Here is a 26374-nt window from a genome sequence, read left to right as displayed (position 1 = left end):
CTTAAGTTGCAGTAGGAAATTAGGAAAATTCTTGAATATACAAATTGTAGGCAGTAGATTACATTCTTAACAAAGTTGTGTGATCTTTTTAACAAAGCTTATTAAAAACATGTTGGCTGGTACCGGCTTCTGCCACCTCCTGTGCCTGGCTCCTCCCCCCTCCCTCCCTTTCACCTGCTTCCCCCCTTCCCCCTCCCTCCCTCTTCTGTCCCCACTCCCTGTCGCCTCCTCCCTTTGCCAATCTGATTTCACCCTAGGCCTCTGCTTGCTTCCTTCCACAGGGAGCTTTCTCCCATGACTTATGTCTTCTCATAAGTGTTTCCTCATCATGTTTTACCTCCACAGAGAGACCCTCCCTGAACCCCTTGAGAAGCCATCACTTCTTACCCCACATCTCTGTCTGTCCGTTTTTTCTGTTTTAGTAGGTGTTTAGCATTTCATGACACCTAAATTTATCTGGTTCACTTTCTCTATTTTGTCACTGCTTACTCCCCTCCCCCCCTGCCCCCGTGGCCACCGTCATCTCAGCTAGAATGTCCTGTGAATGCCTTCATTGTGGGCACTTGTCTCTCATTCACAACTATATTCCTAGCACCTGACACAGAGTCTTTTTCCCCCGGTTCCTGGCACATAGCTCCTAAAATCCTTGCAGGCTGTGGAGTGATAAGAGTGTCTTCTATATACCAGTGAGGTGACAGGTGGCTGAGGCCATGGGTAGCTTCAGGCATCTGAAGTGGGGACAGTTTTGTGCAATCTGACATTAATTCCAGCTAGCTAGTGTCAAAACCGAATGGATTTGTAGGACACCCAGTCTGTGCTGGAGGTTTGGAGAAGTGGTGTTGGAAAGGACACCACACATTTGGTTTCAGAAGTATTGCAAGTAAAAACAGTTCAGAGGTGCACAAAATTATTTGTTGGATGGATGGGTGGACACACAAACTATTATACTTCCCTGTGGTTTACTTTTATTACCAGCATATATTACCTTTTTAATTAAAAAATATGTCGGGACACCTGGGTGGCTCAGTCGGTTGTGTGTCTGTCTTTGGCTCAGGTCATGTTCCCGGGGTCCTGGAACGAGCCCCAAAGTACCTGCTCCTTGCTCACCGGGGAGCCTGCTTCTCCCTCTCCCTCTGCCTCTGCCTGCCACCGCCCCTCCTTGTATGTGTGCTCTCTGTCAAATAAATAAATAACACCTTAAAACATAAACGTCCATAGATACCTGAAAGGAATTGTTTAAATTCACAGACCCCACAGGCAGAATAAGAGTATGTAAGGTAACATAGTGCACACCTGTGATGAGAAGCAACTTTTCATACTCAATTTTATATTTTATCTGTTTCATTCTTAAATTAACTCATATAGTTGAAATTTATCTGTGTATAATTTTGCTATAGTACAATTTAAAATTTTTTTAAATTGGCTCACTTTTATAAGTTAGAAAAAAATTCTCAGAAGTATACCTTCTACTTTTGTTTTGTAAACTGACTTACCTGTGGCACTTGAATTTCAAAGAGTAAACTATACAGAGAAGGGGGGGCGGTGGATGTGAAGGCCCAGATTTGAAGACAGCAACCTGCTCAGGCTGATTGAAGAAAGAGTAAGACGTGTTTTCAAAGTTTATTCTAAAAGTCATCAATATAAAGCAACATTTTATTTTATTTATTTTAGTTTTTTTAAAAGATTTTATTTATTTATTTGACAGAGAGAGACACAGCGAGAGAGGGAACACAAGCAGGGGGAGTGGGAGAGGGAGTAGCAGGCTTCCCACGGAGCAGGGAGCCCAATGTGGGGCTCGATCCCAGGACCCTGGGACCATGACCAGAGCTGAAGGCAGACGCTTAACTGACTGAGCCACCCAGGCGTTCCATAAAGCAACATTTTAAACAATATATTTTTACATATTACAAAAGCAGTACTTATTCATCTTAGAGAAAACTAGAACTTGGTGACAAAAGGAAAGAAGATCATTTCAGTTCCACCACCTGAAAATCATCACTATTAACATTGTTGCCAGCCTTTTAGATGTTTTTCTGTGTGTGTAAACATGTAAATAGAGACCAGGTCATTTATTTGTCAATAAGAACATCTCATCAGGGGCGCCTGGGTGGCTGAGTCGTTAAGCGTCTGCCTTCGGCTCAGGTCATGATCCCAGGTCCTGGGATCGAGCCCCGCATCTGGCTCTCTGCTCAGTGGAGAGCCTGCTTCTCCCTCTGCCTGCTGCTCCCCCTGCTTTTGTTCCTTCTCTTGCTTTCTCTCTCTGAAAAAAAAAAAAAAATCTCATCAACTATCCTAAATCGTTGTTCATAACTATCGTCTTTCATTGACTGAGTGTTCCCCTCGGTATTTAATCAAAAACCTGGTTGCTGCACCTTTAGCTTACATTTTTTGCTATCCCAACATTTGTGCTCAATGTTGTTTTGTATTTTTAACTTACTATTGAACAACTTCATTTATAAAATTCTTCAAAAGTGATATTTTACTGATGTTACAATTTCCTAGCTTCTTAAGAAACCAGAAAAGGGGGAGGAACCAACTGAGAACCCAAAAGAAAGAGGAGAGGAAGTGGATATTGGAGATGGAAAACGGGAGCCCTATGCTGTCCTGAAGTCCACGCCCTTGGGGGGCTTGCTGGAGGAGCCCAGGGAAAAGTAAGCCCACGCTTTTGTTGCTTTGACCACATGAAGGATCACAGAAGGGTCTGTCAGTACTAGTGCTTGTATTTCATACTGCTGGTGGAATTCAGGGTTTTTACCACGATATGCTTGTCCACATCTTTATTTCTCCTTGGTCATGCTAGGAACTTAGCTCCTTTCATCTGAACCCTCAAGTCTGTCTTCCAACCAGGGACACGTGCTTCTGCTGGTCCCTTCACTGTGCTTGTCCTGGCCTCTTCCTTTGGATTCCTGTTACCGCCCTTTAGGTCTTCAGGATCTCCTTCGCAGTCTCTTGTCCAAGTGCTGGGCTTCCTTTGTTGGCGTTGTCCCTGTGGCCCTTCCGTGGAATTTGACCAGCAGCTGCGGATCCTGGTGTTCCACTAGCCCTGCCTGTTTCAGGCTAGGGGTCCTCGAGCATGTCCTTCTCTGCCTGCTTGTGACATGCTGCTTATGAAAGGAGCTCAAGCAGGGCTTCTGTGGGAATGGGACAGACACCATCTCTGCACAGGGGCCGGAGAAACCCGCCAGAACCTTGTCAGGTGGGAGCCCCTTCCTCCTGCCCCTGAGCTTCGTCAAGGTTTGGTCATCTCCATACAGTCAGTGGGGAGTATCTAGGCTTCTTGTTCCCCTGGCCCAGGGCTCCTGTCCATGCACTGCATCAGGACACCCCTGGAGCTTCCTGGAGCCCAGGGCTGCTCTGCTTCTGAGGTGTCTGGAAGTGAATTTACGTTTGCAGGCAAGATGGCAGGGTCATGGCATTAGGCTGCTGTTTGCCCAGAAACACAGCAATCTGAATGACTTCTTACTGTCTTTCTTCCACACAGAGTTGTGATTTAAAAAAAAAATGTTTCCCTCTTTTTTGGGGTTCTGGTTTATTGGTTTGTTTATAAAATTAATTTATACATGATTATGAAATCTATGATCTGTTAGCACTGTGGTTTCTGTTAGAGGTGTTTGTATTATTGCTTATGATACGGCAGTGCCTTTTGTCATGTTTCTGGCATGAATTCACACTTTGCTTATAGATCTTTTTCTCCCCACCAATCCTGCTGCTTCTGTTTTGTGGGGAAACCACAGACAGCATATGAGGACTTTTACATGTGGGTTGTGAAGGAAAAGACTTTAAGAACCAAAGGAGCTAAGCAGCCATGTATTTATTATGCATTTATCAGTTTAATATATATATAAAAATTAGTAAATTTCAATTAATTTTAGCTACACTCGAAGCAGAAACCAAGCCATCAGTATCAGCTCTTTGTCATGATGGACATGGACCTGGGCCACTAGGAAAGTCACATGAGCACTTTGGTCTCCTGTACTTTTATCTGTAAAGGGGGGAGTTATATTTGCTTTGGGGGGTTACTGAGAATTAGAAAACTAAGTATATATGCTTATTATGTATGTCATTCAGGTTTAACAGTAGATGCTGCCGTTACTGTTGTCGATTCATCTTTTGGCAATTTTTTCTTGAATGCCTGTGCTGTACCCATTACGGGCACGCCTGCAGTGCACTGATGAGCAGACTTAGGTATTCCCTGCCTCTTCTGGAACCTGTGGTCTGGACGAGAAGATAGGTACTCTACAAGCAGTATACCTAAGGTTACTGAGAATTTGTACTGAATCACAGGTTGCAGAATGACAGTGATAAAGAGCAAAGGGAGATGGAGAGAAGATTTCGAGAAAAAGAGCCTGAAACACAAAGATGCCACATGGATGACAGCAGAAAGCACAGAGCTCACTGTGAGTTTGACAAGTTTTCAAGGAGAAATGAAGAAGAGCTGAAATGGGGGAAAAGAGTCCCCTCAGACAGAGGGAAGAAGGGGAGCCAGGACAGTGGCATCCCTGTGGAGGCAGCAAAGTGGCCTGGGAGAGAGCACAGGAGTGAAGGCAGCCCAGCACCCAAAGCGGAGCGCCCAGGAAACAAGGTTCTTCTGTTCATTCATTCATTCATTCATCAACCCTAAAAGTATAAACTACACGTCTGCAGGCTTACACCTGCTTTGCCAAACAAAAGTTACTTTGTTTAGCCAAAACAGAGAAATCTACATTAGGTGTCTTGATATTTCAGATCACACACTCTGACAGTGGGAATTCCACCCCCACTGGTCCTTCGCTCTTAGGGAGTGCACCACCCGAGAGCTTGCATTTTATGATATTCTGTGGAGCTTTTTCTTATATTACTAATAACATACTGGTTATTAGGAGAGCGTCAAATGGCTCATAAATACTTGTCAGATCTGCACAGTCGACACAGGGTTGGAATTGCCCATTTAGACCAATAAATGTTTTTTTTTTTTTCCAAGAGTTTGATGTTAATATTTTTTCAGATCACTTTGTTGCGGAGAAGCAATATTAATGGGGTCCCCTCCCTTCCAGGGCCAGGCCCCATGGTGCCAGCCAGTTTCCCACCGCCCGGCTACCTGATGACCGAGGGGACCAAGGCTCCCCGGGCTGCGGTCCACACACACCTGCCACCCCATCCCTGACCTCAGCAGGCACACTGTCCTCTGTCTGCTTGATTTTGTCATTTCAGGGGTGCTTTAGAAGTGGAAGCACACAGTGTGTGACCCGAGATTATCTCACTCAACAGAATTCCCTTCAGATCCACCCAAGGTGTTGCTGGTATCAGCGATGTGAATTTTTAAAATGTTTCCAGTAAAGGCAAAGCAGAGCTCCCGGCAAGAGGGGAGCCTTCTCATCTGTACCTTTGATTAACCACATCTGTATTATTCAGAGGTTTCTGTAGTTACCTTAACCTCAGGTACAGCAGGTATAGCCATGGGTCTTTTTGGTGGGGGTTGTTTCATGAACACTTGTGTTTCAGCTGGCTTTTGATGTAGCGACAGTGAGTGATCTGTATTTACACAGCTTTAGGTGTTGGGACTCCTCTCAATTAACTGATGCTCTGGGGGTAATATAGTGCCTTGTGCATAATGGCACCTTTTGTATGAGGCCTGGCTGGTTACAGTGTCCTTACACTGTGCACACCAGTGTTGCCCTGGTGAAAAGCAGGACTGTGCGTGTTGGCCTCAGGCAGGAAGTGGCATGGGAGTCCTGCACCTCTGTGTGCACAGGGATTCAGACCCACGGTGCCTGCCCAGCCCTTTCGCGCTCTCTTCACTGGCCAGGCTTCCGCTAAGGAAAAGGGCATGCCAATAAATGCCCTGGTGGTGACTGTGGGGCCTGGGAGTGGGTAAAGGTGAGTTGGTGAGCCCTGCAGAAACATACCATGCGGGATGTGCCAGGGCCCCCAGGTGGCCAAGGAAGGGGTGCAGGTGCAGGAGGCTTCCCTGAGCCAGGGGTTTGTTGGTGCCCCTCTCCTTCAGGGCAGAGCTGGCTGGCTTCCCACTGTTGCTCCTGATCCTTAACCTTCAGAATCCCTTGGTCCTTCACTGGCCTCACCATCCTAGTGTCCTGAAGCAGTTCAGTAGTATTTTACACACTTTATTCAAGCATTGTTGTGTTCTTCCACCTCTGAGAGTTTAATCAGATGAAGAGGACAGTTCAGGAATAACCCACATGGAAAGTGCTCATTACAGATCTTACTAACTATTTGGTTCATGACCCTAAAAAGCCACCTCTGAGGGGCTATGCCTTGCTTTGTCTTAGGCTGCGTGTTTACCCTACCTGGTGAGTTGGAGGGGCTGAGATGTGTGTGTAAGTCTTCATCTCTCCACCTGGGAGGGGAATGCCATGGTTCTACTGGCTCTGGGGGTGTTCTGGGTTTGAGCGTAACATTTTCCCAGATACTAATTTTACCTTCTTTCAAGTTATTTTAAATGTTAACTGTCTTCCTTTTCATGGCTTTTTTTTTTTTGACCTCAAAATGCCTGGTTTCTGAGATAGTGCTGAAAAAAGGCAGATTTTTAGCTGTAAGACTGATTTGCTTTAGATAATGAGGATCATCAGACTCTGGAAGTAGAGACATTTTGCTCCCTCCTGTATTGCCAGCCTTTGGAAGGGTAACCCACCCCTCTGTCCCGGCAGGATCGGCCGGCCTTGCAGCTGTACCAGCCAGGAGCTCGCATCCGAGCACAAGAAACTGCCGGGGGGATCTCTATGGAGGGCCGTGATGGAAGCAGGGGTGAGGCTGAAGATTCGGGACGGTCCAGTTCCCAGCAGAGTGAAGAGGCAGGGTGAGTCAGCGTGCACGTTTGACGGGAAGCTCCCATTCAGCATTTTGTGGGTTAGAGAGGGCGTTCCAGAAATGTATCAATTAGCCTAGAGTATAACCCGCAAGGTGCATTTACTCCTTTTAAAGAAATCAGAAACTAGAAATATACGTGTGGCATAGAAACATCTAGAAACCATTCTTAAGAAAGAAGCAACCTGTTAAGAAATTGAAAAGTTGTCATAGATCTTACTGTTTTTAGTATAAACTAGTATATACTGTTTAGACAAAACAGAACAAGTAATCTTTTTTGAAAAGTAGAAAGATATGATTAAAACAGGGAAGAAAATTAGTATTATACCAGTGTGGACTGTGAAGCACTTTGAAACGTTGTAGGAATAACCTGTACTTTGCGTTCTACACATCTGTAAGTGATCTGTCAGGATCCGGATCACGCGTGTGTATGAGATGTAGTTTAAAAAAGGGAAGGGAGCAGCTCTCATGCCATTGCAAGCTGGTGATCCAGACACCTATGCTGTCGTGAGCATTCTGACATCTCTGTGCTGTAGCTCTCAGGACAGGAGCCTTACCACTATGTGAAGTTCTATGGCTTTAAGTATTGACCCTTCAGCAATTTGGCCACTGACTTTTTTCACAGTCTTTTGATGGATGTGCTGCTCATGGTGTATAACCACTGTTATGTAAGGGCTGCTGAGATAACATAAGGGCATTATTTGGGGACAGGGATAACAGGTACAGCATCTGGGGTTTTCCTTTTTGCATTCTGAGGCAGTTTTATTTTTAAAGGACTTAATGGAGCTTTCTGTAATTATGCGTTCACAGTATTTTTTAATGTTAGTGAAATTTTTAAACAATGTATTTTTGGCACTATGCTTTGGACCACATACTAAATAATTTTAGTTGCTGTGGATTTGGAAGTCCAGGTTATGGTACTTTTCCTATATCAAATTTTACATAATAAAATACTGTTTTTCAAAATGTAGCTTTAATTACCTGAGTATTTTGTTGATTATTCCTTACTAAATATGAAATGTTTATCAAAAAAACTGAGAATTTGGGGCACCTGGGTGGCTCGGTCAGTTAAGTGTCTGTCTACTCAGGTCATGATCTTGGGGTCCTGGGATCGAGCCCCACATTGGGCTCCCTGGTCAGCGGGGAGGCTGTTTCTCTGTCCTCCTACCCTGCTTGTGCGCTCTCTCCCTATCTCTGTCTCTCTCGGGAGGGGGCAAGATGGCAGAGGAGTAGGGGACTCTGATTCAACCAGGCCCCTGAATTTAGCTGGATATCTACCAGACCATTCTGAACACCCATGAAATCAGCCTGAGGATATCTACCAGACCATTCTGAACACCCATGAAATCAGCCTGAGGTGTAGGAATATATATCTGAATCTCCACAAGCAGAAAGATAATATTATATATCCAGAATATATACCTGGATCTCCACAAGCACGGTTTCGATGGTGCATCTTGCCTGGATTGTGGTTGATATTTAGGACTCTGTACATTCCCTCAACCACCCCTCAACAGAATGACTAGGAGGAGGAACTCCCAACAAAGAAAAGAACCTCTCTCTCTCTCTCTCTCTCTCTCTCAAATAAATAAGATCTTAGAAAAAACAAACCTGAGAATTACTCATTTATCATTAAAGATGTTTGACTATTGGACATATAGTCCGTCCCATGGCACTGCTGTGCTCTTGCTCTTGACTCCGGAATTCCAAGAATTTGGCAGGGGAGGGGTGAGAAGGACTTGCTGTGATTTAGTGAGGTCCATGTGACCCAGCACAGCCAGCCCTGATGGAAAAGGGGTAGGTAGTAACTATTTTAGACTTTGCAGACTCTCTGGTCTCTGTTACAACTTATAAACTCTGCCATTGGGCAATACATAATGAATGGGCAGGGCCATGTTCCAATAAAATTTTATTTATAAAAACATGCAGCAGGCCATATTTGGCTGTGGACCGTAGTTTGCTGACTCCTACTTAGATCAGGCTGGATCTCACTGTGTTCTCACTGCTCATTTGGGCTTTGACTGAAGATGACTGAAGACTTGAACATAATACCTAAAACCATAAAATTCCTAGAAGGAAACAGAGGATTCGATCCTTGTCACCAGTCCTGGCGATAATTTTTAGTATATGACATGAAAAGCAAAGGAACAAAAGTAAAAATAAACAAATGGAACTACATTGGACTAAAAAGTTTCTCATGAAAGGAACCCATTTGAAAAATGAAAAGGCAGCCCATGGAGAGAAAATATCTTCATACCACATACCTAATAAGGGGTTAATAACCAAAATATGTGAGGAACTCTTACAACCCAACAGGGAAAAAAAAAAAAAATTACCCAATAAAAAGGGGCAAGAGACCCAAATAGACATTTTTCCAAAGAGAACATCACAGATGGCCAACAGGTACATGAAAAGGTGCTCAACACCACTACTTATCAGAGAAATACAAATCAAAACCCCAAGGAGATAACACCTCACACCTGTCAGAGTGGTTAAAATCAGAAAGACGAGAGCAAGTCTTGGCAAGGATGTGAAGGAAAGAGAACCCTTGTGCATCGCTGATGGGAATGCCAAGTAGTAGAGCCACTATGGTATGCCAGTGTGGCGGTTCCTCAAGAAATTAAAAATAGAACTACCATATGACCCAGCATTGCCACTGTGGGCACAGATCCAAAGGGAGTGGAATCACATCTGTTCACATGTTTGTCACAGCATTATTCACAGTAGCCAAGGTATGGAAACAGCCTTAGTGTCCACAATGGAGGGGTGGATAAAGAAAATGGAATATTATGCAGCCTCATAAAAGGAAACCCTGCCATTTTCAACAATGTGGATAAACTTGGAGGACATTATGCAAAGTGAAGTAAGCCAGACAAAAAAGACGAATAGTGTATATGTACAGTGTGGAAAAAAAAATCAAACTCCTAGAAACAGTAAAATGGTGGCTGCCAGGACTAGGGTGTGAGTGAAATAGGGAGAGGTTAGTGAAAGTCATGGGTTATTCAGTTATAAGATTAAGGTCAAGGATCTTAGGTACAAGGTAGTGACTGTAGGTGATAACACTGTATTGTATAATTGGAATTTCCTAAGAGAATTTTCTCACCCCCCAAAAAAGTAAATGTGTGAGGTGATGCTGTAACAGTGTGAATCCTTTCATAATGTATACATTTTATAAATCAGTATGTTGTACACTTTAAATGTTACAGATTTGTCAGTTATACCTCAGTAAAGCTAGAAAATAAGTAAAAAGTAGTAACACTCTTTGAAAGGTTCCTGAGATCTGCCCCCAGGGCTTCTCAGAAGTCACTTTGAGATTACTGATTTAAAATAATAATACATTGTATAATGGGTTACCTTGATATAAAACATTTCCATACACACTTCCTAGTTTTGACTTAGACTCATTTTTAAGATTGGTTGGGCAGGACATACATGATTTCCCTTTCATAAAACTAGGAAACAGGTTTAGAGATGTCTAGCACCTGTTGCTGGCAAAGTCAAGCTGCTTTCATATTTGTAAAGTTTTTATTACTAATTAGCCAGAAAAAAAGGTTTCTGAGATAATCACATGTCTAAGAAATGGTAGAAATGTTAGGAAAGAATATTCTTCACATGGACATACCCCTTGGGAGTTGCAGTCCACATCACAGGGAGGGACTGCAGTGCTCAGTGTGACCGAGGGTTTGGCGTGGGGCTGGCCACCTGTTGGTTTGCCTTCTATATTTGCTTTGCAAAACTTTCTTTTTTGTTAAAGATTTTATTTATTTGACAGAGAGAGACAGCAAGAGAGGGAACACAAGCAGGGGGAGTGGGAGAGGGAGAAGCAGGCCTCCCGCCGAGCAGGGAGCCCGACGCGGGGCTCCATCCCAGGACCCTGGGATCATGACCTGAGCCAGAGGCAGACGCTTAACGACTGAGCCACCCAGGCGCCCCCCCCTTTTTTTTCTATTGTTTCTCATTTTAGATCCCAATCTGGTTTTATTCAGCTCTCTAATAATTTTAATAATTATATTTAAAAAACGTGAACATAGCAAAGCAGAACATTAACTATCAGTATTCTAATGGATCTCAGTCTTGCCAGTAAAATATAAACACCAGCTGACTGGAAGTAATTCCTCAAATCTGACATGAAATAGGCACTTTGAAGAATCTTATTTACATCTTTGGAAACAAGTTTTCACTTGCTTGATAATAGTGCTTACCGAGTGATCATCTCCCACTTCATGAGTCAAATGACAGTGAGACCCTTGGGGGAAGGTGAGGCAGTTCATGGGGCAACAGGTTCTCTGACCAGATCTCCACAAGGACAGCAGGGTGTGTGGCTGTGGCCTGGTGGCCCTTCTGGGCACAGTCCTTCTGCACATGTAGAGGACCCGGATAGTGAAGAGCGTGAGCTTCTTCACATCACACCATGAGAAATGATCTTTTATGTTCGCCTCTGTCATGGAATTCTCATTTGTATCTATCTTCTAAACGCTGATGAAAAGAGAAAGAATTATCTCCACTTTAAGTAGATTTGTTTTCTGTTCTCTTCCTATCTTTAAAATTAAGGACATGTCAGAGATTAAAGTGGAGAATTAAGTAGGTATTTGATCTATTTGATCTGTGTTAATAGCAAAAGAGAAATGAGAGAAAATAAGTTTATTTTCAGAACAGTATTCAAAGTCGAGGGTTTTTTAGCCTACTTAAATCCACCAGTTGATTGCTTCAACACAGTCCCAGCTATAGCAAGGACTAATGATAGTAATTGTTATGTGAAAATTCAGTTTTAAATCTTTATTTTTAAAATTTTGTCACTTCAGTGAAGTTTAGAAAAATGCTGTCTTTGAGCTTCTGTTGGGCTGCATTTTGGTGGAAAGCTAATAGCTTCTTGTAAGTGCTCCTCCTTATCTTTGTATCAAAATTATGTTTATCGTGTAATGTTTTAAGTTTCTCCCAAAATTCTTCACTGTTACACATCTAAATGAAAAAATAATTATATTAATAATTTGTATCACAAAGCAATAAAAGATGTCTGTCCCGTAGAGGAATGGCATTTTTCAACAATAATAGCATTTTTAGTAAAACAATTTATTGTCATGGTAGAAATTACTGTCATGTCAGGGTGCCAAACTGAGAGCTTTGTGCCTACATATAATTACCTGGTTACACTTGCATAAAGTAGCCATTTCCTACATCACTGGGACCATACTTTTCTGAACCAAAAAGTAGAGCAACTGATTTGACACTCTGGGGTGTGAGGGGCAATGTAGGAGATGTCTGGGTATCAGACTGTGAGGGGCAACGTAGGAGATGTTTGGCTACCAAACTGCTGGCATTTCTTGGATGTCTTCACAGATGGTAGAAACCATGATACTCAGACTCAAGCCTTGCTATGGACTGAACTTTGTCCCCACAGAGTTCACATGTTGAAGCCCTAACCCTACCCCCCATCCCCCCCCATGTGGCTGTATCTGGAATGAAGAAGTAATCAATGTTAAATGGGGCCATAGGATGGGGCTCCGATCTGATAGGATTAGTGTTCTTGTAAGAGGAGATACCAGAAGGTGCCCATCTGCAAGCCAGGGAGGCCTCACCAGGAACCAAAACACCTGGCACCTTGATCTTGGACTTCCAACCTCTAGAACTGTGAGAAATAAGTTATCTGTGTCTGAAGGTGCCCATCTGTGGTATTTTGTTAATGGTGGTGGAGCTGACTGAGACAGGCCTGTCCCAGGAAACCTGAGGACTGAGAAGGTGCAGGAAGGAACCTAGTGGTGGCTCCCCTCTCCTGGAGCATCCCAACAAGATTTGGTCGTTCCTTTGTTAGAAAATTCCTCAGGCAAAATTGCCACATCAAAACATAAAATGGAAATATCCTCACAGCCAGCATTTGAACTCCTAACATGACATCCTACAGACAGACCCGCACAGGTAAAGACAGTAAGCACACCAGCTGTCCCTCCCTACACCCTGCTGTAACAGGAGAGATGGGAGATGGCTGGCTGGCAGAATAATGACGCTGAAATGTGCACAGTGTGTTACAAAGTTAGAAGTGCATGATGTGCTATAGTAGTTTAAACACACTGGATGTTTGTGCTAGAAAATGTCTGAAAAGATGTGTACCAATGTGGAAGTATAGGGTCGGTTAATCTACCACAAAGGAAGCAAGAATACTCAGTGGGGAAAAGATGATCTTCCCAATGAATGGTGCTGGGTTCTGGACAGCTGCAGGCAGAAAAATGAAACCGGACCACTTTCTTACACCACACAGAGAAATAAACTCCAAATGGATTAAAGACCTAACTGTGAGACCTGAAACCATAAAACTCCTAAAACATAGGCAGTAATCTCGTAGAAATCAGCTTTAGGAACGTATTTGTGGATGCATCTCCTCAGGCAAGGGAAACAGAAGCAAAAATAAACTCTTGGGACTACACTAAAATGAAAAGCTTCTGCACAGCAAAGGAAACCAACCAACAAGACAAAAAGGCAACCTACAGAACAGGAGAAGATACTTGGCAAATGACATATCTGATGAGGGGTTAATATCCAAAATATATAAAGAATTATATAAACAGTTCTGAAAAAAACCAAACAATTTCATTAATGGGCAGAAGACCTGAGGAGACATTTTCCCAAAGATACAGGTGGTCAAAAGATACTTGAAAAGGGGACACCTGGGTGGCTTAGTCGGTTAAGCGTCTGCCTTTGGCTTGGGTCGTGATCCCAGGGTCCTGGGATTGAGACCCACCTTGGCGGCGGTCCCTGCTCAGCGGGGAGCCCGCTTCTCCCTCTCCCTCTGCTGCTCCCCCTGCTGGTGCTCGCGCTCGCGCTCTCTCTCTCTCTCTCTCTCTCTCTCTCTCTCTCTCTGACAAATCTTTAAAAGAAAATACATGAAGGGGCGCCTGGGTGGCTCAGTCGTTAAGTGCCTTTGGCTCGGGTCATGATCCCGGGGTCCTGGGATCAAGCCCCGCATTGGGCTCCCTGCTCCGTGGGAAGCCTGCTTCTCCCTCTCCCACTCCCCCTGCTTGTGTTCCCTCTCTCGCTGTGTCTCTGTCAAATAAATAAAATCTTTAAAATAAATAAAGCCAGCAGGCACCATCTCTTTAAAAAATATAAAAAATAGGGGCGCCTGGGTGGCTCAGTCGTTAAGCGTCTGCCTTTGGCTCAGATCATGATCCCGGGGTCCTGGGATCGAGCCCCGCATTGGGCTCCCTGCTCCGCGGGAAGCCTGCTTCTCCCTCTCCCGCTCCCCCTGCTTGTGTTCCCTCTCTTGCTGTGTCTCTCTGTCAAATAAATAAAGAAAATCTTAAACAAAATAAAAATAAAAGAAAATACATGAAAAGATGCACAACCTCACCAATCATCAGGGAAATTCAAATTAAGACCTCAATGAGAGATCACCTCATCCTGTTCAGAATGGCTACAATCAAAAAGATGAGATAACAAGTGTTGGAGAGGATGTGGAGAAGAGGGAACCCTCGTGCACCATTGGTGGGAGTGTAAATTGGTGCAACCATTATGGAATATGGTACAGAAGTTCCTGAAAAAATAAAAAATGGAAATGCGATATGATTCAGTAATTCCACTGCTGGTTATTTTACCAAAGAAAACGAAAACACTAATTTGAAAAGATGTACCCCTCTGTTTATTGTAGCATTATTTACAATAGCCAGGATATGGAAGCAGCTCAACTGTCCATCCGTGAATGGATAAAGATGTGATATAGGGGTGCCTGGGTGGCTCAGTCGTTAAGCGTCTGCCTTTGGCTCAGGTCATGGTCCCAGGGTCCTGGGATCAAGCCCTGCATCGGGCTCCCAGCTCGGTGGGAAGCCTGCTTCTCCCTCTCCCACTCCCCCTGCTTGTGTTCCCTCTCTCGCTGTGTCTCTGTCAAATAAAATCTTAAAAAAAAAAAAAAAAAGATGTGATACACGCACACACGCACATGATGGAATATTACTCAGGCACCAAAAAGGAATGAGAGCTTGCCATTTGCCACAGCATGGATGGACCTAGAAGGTATTATGCTAAGTGAAATAAGTCAGAGAAAAAGCAAATGATTTCACTTGTATGTACAGTCTAAAAAAACAAACAGAAACAGACTCCTAAGTACAGAGAACAAACCAGTGGAGGTTAAGAAGTACAAATACAAAATACTCAAGCTTTTAGGAAAAATACAGGAAATATACCACAATTTAATAGTAATTGCAGGTAGGATTAAGATGATTTTTAGTTGTTTTCTAATTTTTAAATAATGATTATGTACAAAAATAGATTTTCATTGCTTCTCATTCCAAATGAATTCAAAACTTACTACCAAATATATACAAATACCTGAAATAATATATGTAAAATGAGGAATTTGAAAACTAATTCTTTCCCTCGGCGTCGTTGTTAAATTGCCAAGTTTCTCATTGAAGGACACTGGTGAAACCAGCATTTAGGGATTTCCATGCAATTTCTTTTTCTGTTTTTAGTGTTTGCTTAAGTTCAAGTAGAAACTATATTAGTACTGTTTTTTAACATTTTCTTTAATATATGTGTTAACACCATTTGCCTTGACATGCAGCATGATGGATTTCCTTTTGCTAGAATAGGTTTGCGTATGATACTTGCTGACCTTCTGTTTTACAAATAACCACTTTATCATTTTCTCTGTCGTGCTTTTTCCTCTTGAGCAGTAACTTAACCAGTTTCTTAGGCTGTAGGTAAAACATATTTTATCATTGCCCAGATCCAGTGTTTGTCATCATATGAAGTTAAGGTTTTCTAAATCATGCCCTTTTTCTTTGAAATTCTGTGTAATATTTACCAGTAAAAAATACACCTATGTATTTTTTAAGGCCTTACCTTTTGGGATTTTTTTGCAGGTTTTCAACAGCTGTCCAATATCCTCCAAATCAAGAAAAGAGAAGATCTGAGGACTATGTTGTCAGGCATGCCAACTAACATCAAATTTTCCTTGACAGAAATTCAGAGAATAATCCAATACTTCTTTCCCAAACACTTTCCACATCTGACCTAAATATCAGCGAGAGAGACAAGACAAACCAGGTTATGACAGGCCAACTCAATCCCACCCACTCTCAAAAGAAGTCACTTGATTTTAAAAGTTCCTGGGCTTCTTCACAAAGGGAATAAAGCCATATTCCCACTGAAAAGATGGTCACATTAAGGAATTCCAACTTTGCTTCGTTGGAATTGATAGACTCTCACCTTAATGACATTCTTCACGTTTAGTCCAACAGCAGCTCTTTGAAGGCAGTTTTATCACTCTGGGACGTGTATTCATTCATTCATCACATCTGCACTGAACGCCTGTGTGGGAAGGTGGCACTTTTGTAGGTGTCCAGCCTACAGCAGTGAGCGAAGTAGACTGCCCCTGACTTCTCAGGGCTCACACCCTTCCTTAAACACACAAGGCACAGAAACCCCAAAAAGGTAGGGTCTTTCTCAAGTCTTCCAGGTCATAAATGGCAAAACCGGACCCCCTAGATCAATCAGGAACCCTTCACCTGAGATCCATGTTGAGTGGTCCTGTGACGCTGCTGCTGCTCTGGCCATCCACGGGCTCCCTAGCTTAGTCTCACCATGTTAGCGATAAGCAGGTCATATAGTTTTTTATTCTGTGGACTGGTCTATAGTCTCTGTTAAGCTTTTGTCAGATCCTCAAAGGAACAACTTTTTTAAAAATTTAAGTCTCCTCCATTAGGCTCTCCGTAATCCAGGACTAATCTGTTTTCACAGTCATCTTGCCATAAACATAACATGGAGAGATTCAGTATTCTAGGCAAAAACTGTCACCTAAAGTAACAGACACTTGATATGTATTCTGTCTCCTCTGCTAGGGAGCCCTGTGACCCCTGTCACCTGCTTTCCTGTGAACAGAATCCCTGGCAGCCTGCCCCCGTCTGATCAGTGCTGCCCCCAGGCACAGCCAGTCTGCTCCGGGCCTGTGCAGGGTTGACTATCCCTGGTCAGTGCAGAGAGGCAACAGGGCAGACCCGCTGTGTCCTGTATGTGGCCAAGGAGGCCCAAGGGGAGTCGGACCCCAGGCTCCTGACTGCAGTGGTAGAACCGCGGGACCGGCTCACCCTTGAAGCCCACCCCCTGTGGACTCCTGTTGGGTGAAGGGGTATTCCTTGTTGTTGAAGCTGTTTAGTGACTGTGTCTGTTACTTGCTGTCAAATCTGATCCTGATGGACAGGTTTGGTTTTGTGTGAATGTGAGAAAGCTTTCACCTCAAGGAAACCCATTGCTTGCCCAGCAATAAGTGTGAAACCCCACCCCCAGCAGCTGCTGGGGGGCTTGTTAGAAATGCACATTCCCAAGCGCTGCCTAAGAACTTGTGGTAATTTAGGGCCCAGCTCTCATCTTCCAGGTGGTTCTGAGGCCTCAAGAGATCCTCTTCACCCCACCGTGTTTCCTGTAAGAACCAGAGGCCACGCAGTGCACAGCCATGACCTCCTTTTATAAATAGCTGCAAAGAAACAACCCGAAGGCTTGAGGTTGTAATGTAGAACCAACTGATAGGTTGTAATGTGGTAAAGCTATGGTTCCTCTTGAAACTTTGCTAGTTAAACAAGAAATATTTAGGGGTGCCTGAGTCATTGAGTCGGTTAAGTGTCTGACTCCTGATCTCAGTTCAAGTCATGATCTCAGGGTCCTGGGGATCGAGCCCCAATTCGGGCTCTGTTCTCAGCGCGGTCTGCTTATCCTTTTTCCTCTGCCTCTCCTTCCACTCATTCGTGTGTGCGTGCACTCGCTCTCAAATAAATAAAAATCTTGAAAAAAAACCCCACAAATATTTAGAAAAATATGAAGTCCTCCAAGTCTTCCTGGAACCTAAGCATTTCCATTTAATACACATTTCAGTAACCCTCTTTTGCTTCTTCTAAGAGGTGAATTACAGGTTCTACCTTCTAGGAATAAGGGACAGGGCCACATCTTCTCCCTTTCACACCACAAACACCCTCACCTGCCCAGGGCAGCCCTACACCCTATACCCCTACTTCATTTCCTTCAATGAAGATACACTTTTCTGGGTGTGTATGTCATGCCGGGACAGATGCTGCATGCTCTGGTTACGAAGCACAAGAGTTTTGCTGATACTGAGCTCTCTGTTTGCCAGGGAAATCCACATAAGTGGACGAAGAGACAATTATAATAGTTCTGGCCTAAGGACCAAAATAAGGTGTGGACAGGAAATATGGATTGTTGTTTTTTTTTTAATCATCTTCTCCGCAAGTACACTGATCTATTTGGAAGGAATAAATTTTGGGATCCCTTGCCCCTGGCAACAGGAAGTCAGAGCTCAACCCCATGACCCTGGTTCAGGAATGATGCAGAGGTGAGGCACAATCTGGGGCCACCCAAGGCAGCAGCGTGAAGTGGTGGTGGTGGTGGTGATGATAACGGCACCCAGTGGGAGGGCAGTGGTGCTTCCCCAGGGGCCCAGTGTGGCTTCCTGCGTCCCACCCTGTCCGTTGGTTCTGAGCCTCATCTTGTTCATTCTCTGGGCTACTTGAAATCCTTCCAGTGATTTCCCTTTTCTGCTTAACTCAGCTAGGATTGATTTCTGTTGCTTAAAACCAAGAACTCCAAAGGAAAATGGATAAACGGAGGAAGTTACAGGTGACACTAACACAAGGAAATCTGGGGAAAGAAGTTACACTGGCGTGAGGAGAAATACCGTTAATATCCAGGAATAAGAATCTGGCAGCCCAGCCCTGTGGTGGAAAATGGCTAATCACCTGTGGTCACCTGGAATCAACTATCCATTGTGGGTCAGGTTTGCGGAAATCATATTGCCACCACCATGGAACAGTGTAAAAGGCAAAAAGAGTGCAAGATGGTGGGTATAGGATGGCGATTTCTAACAGCACTGAATTGGACTGCAAAACAGCAAACAAGACATCTAAATGCTTAAAACATAAGACCTGGGAGTTGCTATGCAAGTGGTAAAATAAACTGTCATATAGTCACAGGGTTGAAATAACCACAAAATGTGAAAGTTGGTTCAATAATGTGGAAAGAATGGCCTCTGTACCAGAATGGAGGTACTTAGGAGTTTTTGAAAGACTCGGAGCACACTGGGCTCACCAACACTCACACCCCACCGATGCTCCCGTGCCCATCTTTCCTTCCTTCCTTCCCCAAGGAAGCAGATTTTCTTATGCTCCCCCCACCCCACCACTGTTTTCAGACGTGAATTAGCCAATAACAAAGTCGATGTAGGAAAGACAGCTTCCACACGAAAAGAACCCAGTCCTTTACTAATTCGTGTCGGCAAAAATGAGGGGAACAAATGGAGGAATGGATTCTGAGTGTAGGAGTCTACAGAATAAAATAATACTGAGTTGGGCTGAATTTATGGATACTGTGTTGGTTTAAACAAAGGACAGATTCCACTTGTTGGTGCAACTGGTTACTAGGAGCCTAAACTCAGTGGCCAAATGAGGTTGAGATGCCAAAAATTCCTATCGCGAAGTGGGCTCTGGAGTCGGCTGGAAAATGGCCCCAAGAGGTGGCCACATCCTAGTCTCTGGAACCTGTGAAGGTTACCCTATATGGGGAGGAAAATGGTTTTTGTAGACATGATTAAATTCAGGATCTGAGATGGGGAGACTCTCCTGGGCTGTGCAGGTGAGGGAGGCAGGGAAGGGTTTTACACCTAGGTAGTCAGAAGAGCAGGTGAGGTGCAGATACTGTGACAAGCCAAGGAAGCCTGCAGCCCCCACAAGCTGGAGGAGGCCAGGAACAGATTGTCCCTTGGAGTCTCCAGCAGGAGCAAGCCCTGCAGACACTGACTGTGGGCTCCGACCTCCAGAACTGTAACAATAGATTTCTGTGTTTTTAAGCCACTAAGCTTGTGGTCACTTGTCACAGCAGCCATAGGAACCTAGTACAGGCACCCTGGCTTAAATGGGAAAGGAAGAGCCAGTTTAGTGGCAAAGCCGGGAAGCTGACCAGAGCAGGCAGAAGGGCCAGTGAGGCCATCAGAATGGCCCTCCCCCAGATAACTCGGGGGGTGACTGATCACCAAGTGCCTGGGGCTGAAAAGGATAAACTGCCCACTAGATCTTTGCTTGGTTTGCATAGTTAAACCCTATGTCAGATCTAGTGAATACAGGCCCGACTTGAGCAACCCTCAACCCTCAGAGAGACATGGCCCTTCAACCAATTTCTAGACTAGAAGTTTCACAGACCAGAGATCCTCCGCTATCCAGAAGGGTAGCTACACTCGAAGAACCTTGTGAGAACTTAACGAGTTTGTTCTGTGAATTTTTCTATAGGCATTTACCGCAGATTGGCAAAGACCTACCAGCTTGACACTATTGGCAAGGCTGTGCCTTTGTTGGGGTACAGGACCCGCAGAACCCCAGCTCCCTGATGCCTTGTGAGCAACTATGGCATGAGGGACCAGCATGGGTGTCACCAGTGGGGGTTGTTTAGGGATGGCACTGCTGTGGACCTGAGTCATCCAAGAGGACCTGTGCTTTGGGACCCATCCAATCTTTCCTTGGTGCTCCTTTCTGTGTCCAACACACACATGCTGCCTCCACCACCACCTCTGTGCCCTTGTTTCCTACCGACGTGGCTGTCCCCTTAGCTACCAAGACACCCCTTCCTTGCATCCTCACTTGTTGGAGAGTATAGCATCTCAAGCCCCAGGCAGACTTTCTGACCCCACAAGGCTCCCAGGCTCCACCTGCACCTGAGGGTGTGAGCCAGCTGCTACGGACCAGTCTTCCGCGTGCCCTGAGTGCCGGGCCTCCCTGAGAAACTCACTCTTCATTTTAGAATCCACTCCCATCTGCCTTTGAACACCACAGAAGCAGGCTGCTTTATTCATTTCCTATTCCAGAGCCTAAAGCTGTTTCTGACACATAGCAGACACGTTTAAATGAGTGAACAAATCAATGCACCCTTCATGGGTTCCACTCTGGGACACTCCCCGGATAGAATAAGAAGAGTGTCTGACCACGTGGCCCCCAGACAGGAGGCCCCATGGCTGCACCACAGCTCTGCGGGGGCTGCTGCAAACCCCTGGGCCCCCTCACATTCACCAGCCGGGCCTCTAGTGCCAAGAGGGAGGAAGGAGCAGCTGCAGTTGCCTGAGACAACTTGACACTGCCGCATGCACCCCGAGTGTCGTCCCCCCACTCCCCTGCCCCACTGCTGCTTGTTCAGCAGGGAATCTGTGTGCTTGTTCCTCACCTCTCTTGGGAGGACTTGTTTCTTGTTCCAGGCGCAGAGAAACCATCCATGACTTCCAGATAACCTGTCCAAAGAAGCAGACACACACATTCTGGCATCAGTGTTCCCCACCACGGGGGCCAGGCAGCGGGAATGTGCTACAGCAGCCTGAAATGACTAAAACATAAAAACAAAAGGTACCATAATCCTCTGTGGCTTAAAAACAACAGCATGTTCACAAGTGTTGAAGGTGGTGAGGATCCAGTTCACAACTCTCTCGACTTAAGTAAATGTTTAAAATTTTCAGTAGTAAAGTGTTAAAAAGAAAATTCACCTTGGATGGGGATTTTTTTCCGGTTGGTTCGTATGTTGACGGGCGAAGTGAATGAATACTTTGTACTGATAGAATGAGATGATCTGGACAGTCCTATTCCAGTTTTCATTTTTATTGGTCTCATTGCTGAGACCACATTGATGTAATTAGGGACCAGAGGGGTCTTGTCATAGGAATGCCACCTAATTCTTTAAATTTCTTTCGCGTTATATGCCAAATGTTCAAGTTATCTGTAATCAGAAATTACTTGTAAGGATTTTACCATCTTATAACTTTCAATCTTACTGAAAAAACAAAGACCCAACTTTTAAAAGGGTTTGTTATTCAGTTGGAGTCATTCATCTTGTTTCTGGGAAGCAGACCTAAAAGGCCCTCAACTCATTGCCAAGAAGAGGTAAGCCATAAAATTTTAATCTTTTACTATTACTTTTCCTGCCAGTCGTCAAAATTCTCATTAGCATGATTCAATCAGAGCATAAGGTAACAATGGCATTCAATATTTATGAAGTATGTTCAGTGTGCCAGGAATTTGACTAGTGCTCTGAGCACTTTATGCTGTCTTATTCCATAATAACCTTATGAGGTAGGTCCTACAAGTCCGCCCCATTTTGCACATGAGGATAATAGCTTGCTCAAGTTCATCTTCAGGCATGCACACACATGCACACACTAAGCAAGGGAGGCAGGTGCTAATGTAGGTTTGTCTCACTTCACAGCCCAGGCTCTCAACCCCTGTGCTCATGATCCCCAGCAAGCGAGTAAGTGTGTGCTCATCAAGGATGAAAGCTATACAGTCCAAGAAGGTAGGTCCTTAGCTTTGCCAGTGCCTTACTGCACTTTTGGTGATGGCCAAGTGGTGGAAGTCCTTGCATGGAGAGGGAGCCTGGCTTCTAGCCTCATACAGAATGTAGGGTAGGAGAGAGGTCATGGGCTCCTCCTGCAGTTCTGTAACTGCAAACAGTACCCAAGGCCCAGCTGGTTTCTGTGCTCGCTGCTCCTGCTTTTTTTCACCAGGAAGAGCAGGTGACCTTGCTTGGGCACCCTGTTTCAAGCAGGAGCAAACAAGGCTGTTTGGAAGAGGTTGGCTTGGCATGGTCACAGTACATGCATAAAGGAACTCAGCTGGCCTGCATCAGGTTCCTGGTAGCCTTTCACTTGCATGTGTGTAGAAAGGCCATTCACTCATGTATTCAGCTAGTATGTATTGAGTGCCTGTAATGTGGTGCCTTTCAATTCCCACCTGCCTCACCCTGCTGGCTGTGAACCTCCGATGGTCAGCAGAGCCAGCTGTGTCTGGCAGAAGAGAAGAGCCCCCTTCCCAGCAGCAAGGCCTTCTGGGGGCCTGGGCTCCCTCCCCCTCCTTTTTCTTCCTATAAGGGGGCTCATGAATGGTCCTCAGGCCACGGTTCATCATCCTATTCTTTCTTGCTAAGGTGGAAAGTCTCCATCTCATCCACTAGATGAGACATTGTGCTATTTGTTTTCTATGTCCTATAGCTTATAGAGCACGTGGAATGTCTATATTTTTTCCTCATTCCTGTATTTGTCTCTTGCTTATAGTTGATTTTTTTAAGTGAAATGTTTGAATTCCTTCTTAATTTCCTTTTGCATGTAATCTATGGCAGTTTTCTTTGTGGTTACCATGGGAATCAACATCGTAAAGTTAGAACACTCTAATTTGAATTTGTAGCAGTGCAACTTCTGTAACAGAAAAACTGCTCCTTTACAACTCCGTCCCCTCCCCCTTTAGGTTGTTGATGACACAAAATTACATCTTTATACCTTGTGTGTCCCAAAACATACTTTTTAAAAATGCATTAGTCTCCTAAGTAATGTAGAAAACAAGATTTGGAGTTACAAAGCCAAGTTACAGTAATACTGGTTTTACAGTAATATTTTTTTCTTTATATGTCATAGTCTCTTAAATCACTTAGCTAAGAAAAAAGTAGTTACAAACCATTGTTACAATAATACTAGCTTTTATAATTGCCCATATACTTACCTTTTGAAGATACTCATTTCTCCATACGGCATTGAGGTAGTGTCTAGTGTCCGTTCATTTTTCCCTGCAGGACTCCGTTGAGCACTTACTGTGGGGCACATCTAGTGGTCACGAACTCACTCAGCTTCTGTTTATTCTGGGAACGTCTTGATTTCTCTCTCACTTTTGAAGGACAGTTTTGCCAGATACAGGATTCTTGGTTAATGGTTTGTTTTTTTTCTTTTAGCACTCTTAATGCATTGACCCAGTATCTTCTGCCTACAAATTTTGATAAGAAATCTGTACATATTCTCATGGAGGATACCTTTTATATGATGATTTTCTTCTCTGTTGCTGCTTTCAAGATTCATTCTTTGTCTTTGTCTTTTAAATGTTTGATTATAATGGGTCTCAGGGTGGGTCTCTTGAGTTCATACTACTTGGAGTTTGTTGAACTTCTTGGATGTTTATACTCATGTCTTTCCTCAAGTTTGGAAAGTTTTCAGCCTTTTATTTCTTCAGATATTCGCTCTGCCCCTTTTTCTCTTTCTTCGGGCTCCTTCCGGGATGCCTACAATGTATATGTTGGTCTACTTGATTGTGTCTCACAGGTCCCTTTAGGTTCTGCTCGCTTTTCTTCAATCTTTTTTCTTTCTGTTCCTCAACCTGGATAATTGCCACTGTCCTATCTTCAAGTTCAGGAAATCTTCTGTCTGCTCAAATCTGCCTTTGAATCCCCCTAGTGAATTTTTCATTTCAGTTGTGGTATTTTCAGCTCTAGAATTTCTTTTTAGGTTTTCAGTCATCTTGTTGGTATTTCCATTTTGTCCATACACCCTTTTCTTGACTTTCTCCACCTTTAGGACCATTGTTCTAGAATGTTTGTCTAATAGATCTGCCATTAAATCTTTCTCACAGACAGACTCTGCTGAAATTTTTTCCTCTGAATGGGTCATACTTTCCTGTTTGTGTATCTTGTGATATTTTGTGAAACACTGGACATTTGAATCTAAAATGTGCAACTGTGGAAATCGGATTCTCCCTCTTCCCCAGGGTTTGCTATTTTTTGTTGTTTTTATTATTGTAGGTTCTGTGTAGAGATCATCCTGAGGTATAAACAGTGTCTTCTTATGTCTCTTCTAGAGCCTTTCCTTGGGCATTCATGGCCACTTTCTCATTTTCCTTGTACATGCAGCTGTTTTTTTAATGTCCTCTTTAATGTCTGGCTCCCAAAAGGGGAAAAGCAAAAGTGAGGTTGGGGTAGGGGTGGGTAGGGGGTGGGGGTGGTGGTGAGTCCTGGCCCTTTAAATCTCTTGAAAGTCACTTCAGCTGGAGGGTGAAGCGATGGCAGCAGCGGAGGAGATGCAACCAGATGACTGCCTGCCTCTTTGCCTGCACCTCTGTGATCAAAACTAGCAATCAGCAAAGCACAGATACCCAATACTGGGAAGACAGGGTCCTTTTTACCCATCCTAGCTCCTGTAAGTTGTGTGCAAGATGCTCCCATGGTGGGGGTGGGGATGGGTAGCTGCCACTGTGAAGAGCTAAAATGTACTGTCCGAGCTTTCCCCGGCAAGCTGCAAGCCTTCAGCAGACTTGAGTTCCAAATAGTTAAATCAGACAGGTTCTGCCAGTGCAATTGTGGCCTCCCTGGGGGACAGATTCCTGGTGCTTCCTGCTCCACCATCTTCCCAGAATCCTCACTGCCTGACTGCCTTGGATTTACCAGTGGCTTTCAGCCGATCTCTTCCACTGTAATAGCTCTCACCCCACAGGTAGGGAACCCATGCGGGGATACTGACAGTTCCGGAGAATAGCTACTGTAATTAGATACTTCCCGAGCTGGGGCAATAGCCACGGGATGGCTTGGGGGCCCACAGAACCAGCTGTGAGACAGACCTAACACCCCAGGCACCTGACCTGCGTGAACCCTGCTTGGACTGGAGGGGCCACAGTGACGCCTGGGATCTCCTGGGATCAGCGTCCATGCAGTCCTGACGGTCTGTTTCCTCTCCAGCTGCGCTGCTCCAAGGCCATCAGTCCCTCGGGTGAAGGTTGGGAGAAAGGCTAACTCTAAATTTTTTGGCAGTGTACTTGGGTTCTCACTCAAGGGGACCACGCCTCCCCTGCATCCAAGGAGTTCTGGGTTTGTAAACTGGCTCAAGTCTGGGAACTGATTGAGGGGCCAGGGTTCTCTGTTTTTGATTCAAATAAAATTTTTGTTCACTTGACCTTAGAACTAACTCTTCCATTTATACAAATCAAGAATTTATGAGGCTTCCATGCATTTCATCTAGTCCTCTTGTTGGCCCATGGCAAGCACTTGCAAGAGATCAGCTAGTGATAGAAGCAAAAAGTTAACATTACGCTCAAACCAGCTAAGCCACAAATTGGTCAGGATCAGAAGTGTTAAATCATCTTTTTTTATTCCAACAGTTTGTTCAGTTTTAGTCTGGAGAACTTGTAATGAAAATGTAGCACTCCTGCACTGAGTCAACACTAAATGAGGCCCAATTCAGTCTTAGAGGTTTGTCTCTTCTTTCTCCAATTCATAAAATAAAAAGCAGTTTGGCAAGAGTAGCCCTGGAAAGTGGAGAGAACTGTGCCAGGCTCAGTGAGAGTAGCAGTTGTTTTAAATTTTTTTTTTTTTTTTTTTTTTTTTTTTAAGATTTGTGAGAGAGGGAGAGAGGGCACGAGCAGGGGGTAACGGCAGGCAGAAGGAGAGGGAGAAGCAGGCTCACCACTGAGCAGGGAGCCAGACTTGGGGCTCGATACCAGGACCCTGAGATCATGACCTGAGCCGAAGGCAGACGCTTCACCAGCTGAGTCACCCAGGCGCCCCAGGGTAGCAGTTTTAATAGGAAATGGAGCATTTTCTTGGGGAAGAAAAAAACAATGAGCAGAGTGGGGTTGGAAGGTTGCTTGAGTAAGGTATGGTTTGCCAATGGAAGACCTTAAATATGCAACATAAAATCAGTCTTGTGGAGACCTGATTTCAGTGTGTAAAGGGTGAGTGGGGGTTGACACAGTCCCGACACTACAGGCAGTTTACTAACAGACATACACAGTGACGAGGG

The 26374-nt window shown here is 44.4% G+C and overlaps 1 protein-coding gene and 1 long non-coding RNA gene across 19 annotated transcripts in view; one reads left to right on the top strand and one right to left on the bottom strand.

Moving 5' to 3' along the window:
• Positions 1-18628, top strand: part of UPF3A (UPF3A regulator of nonsense mediated mRNA decay) — a 32815-nt gene extending 14187 nt beyond the window's left edge. For 8 of the 18 annotated variants that reach the window (XM_027588265.1, XM_035726529.1, XM_027588266.2 and 5 more), the window contains 5 exons: positions 2503-2651; positions 4285-4582; positions 6645-6793; positions 17915-18133; positions 18353-18628. In XM_027588265.1, the coding sequence (XP_027444066.1) occupies positions 2503-2651; positions 4285-4582; positions 6645-6793; positions 17915-18133; positions 18353-18401 (864 nt within the window). In that variant the 3' untranslated portion in view covers positions 18402-18628. The other 10 variants (XM_035726532.1, XM_027588275.2, XM_027588267.2 and 7 more) reach the window with 9 other exon arrangements.
• Positions 7915-25983, bottom strand: LOC113919361. The gene is made up of 4 exons (XR_003518967.2): positions 21004-25983; positions 16000-16101; positions 15634-15804; positions 7915-8870 (listed from the first exon to the last, which is right to left on the bottom strand). It is a non-coding gene; the product is annotated as an uncharacterized LOC113919361 (long non-coding RNA).
• Between the last annotated feature and the right edge of the window lie 391 nt (positions 25984-26374).

Source organism: Zalophus californianus, chromosome 3, assembly GCF_009762305.2.
Source record: "Zalophus californianus isolate mZalCal1 chromosome 3, mZalCal1.pri.v2, whole genome shotgun sequence".
NCBI lineage: Eukaryota > Metazoa > Chordata > Mammalia > Carnivora > Otariidae > Zalophus > Zalophus californianus.
This window is presented reverse-complemented; position numbering and strand designations above follow the sequence as displayed.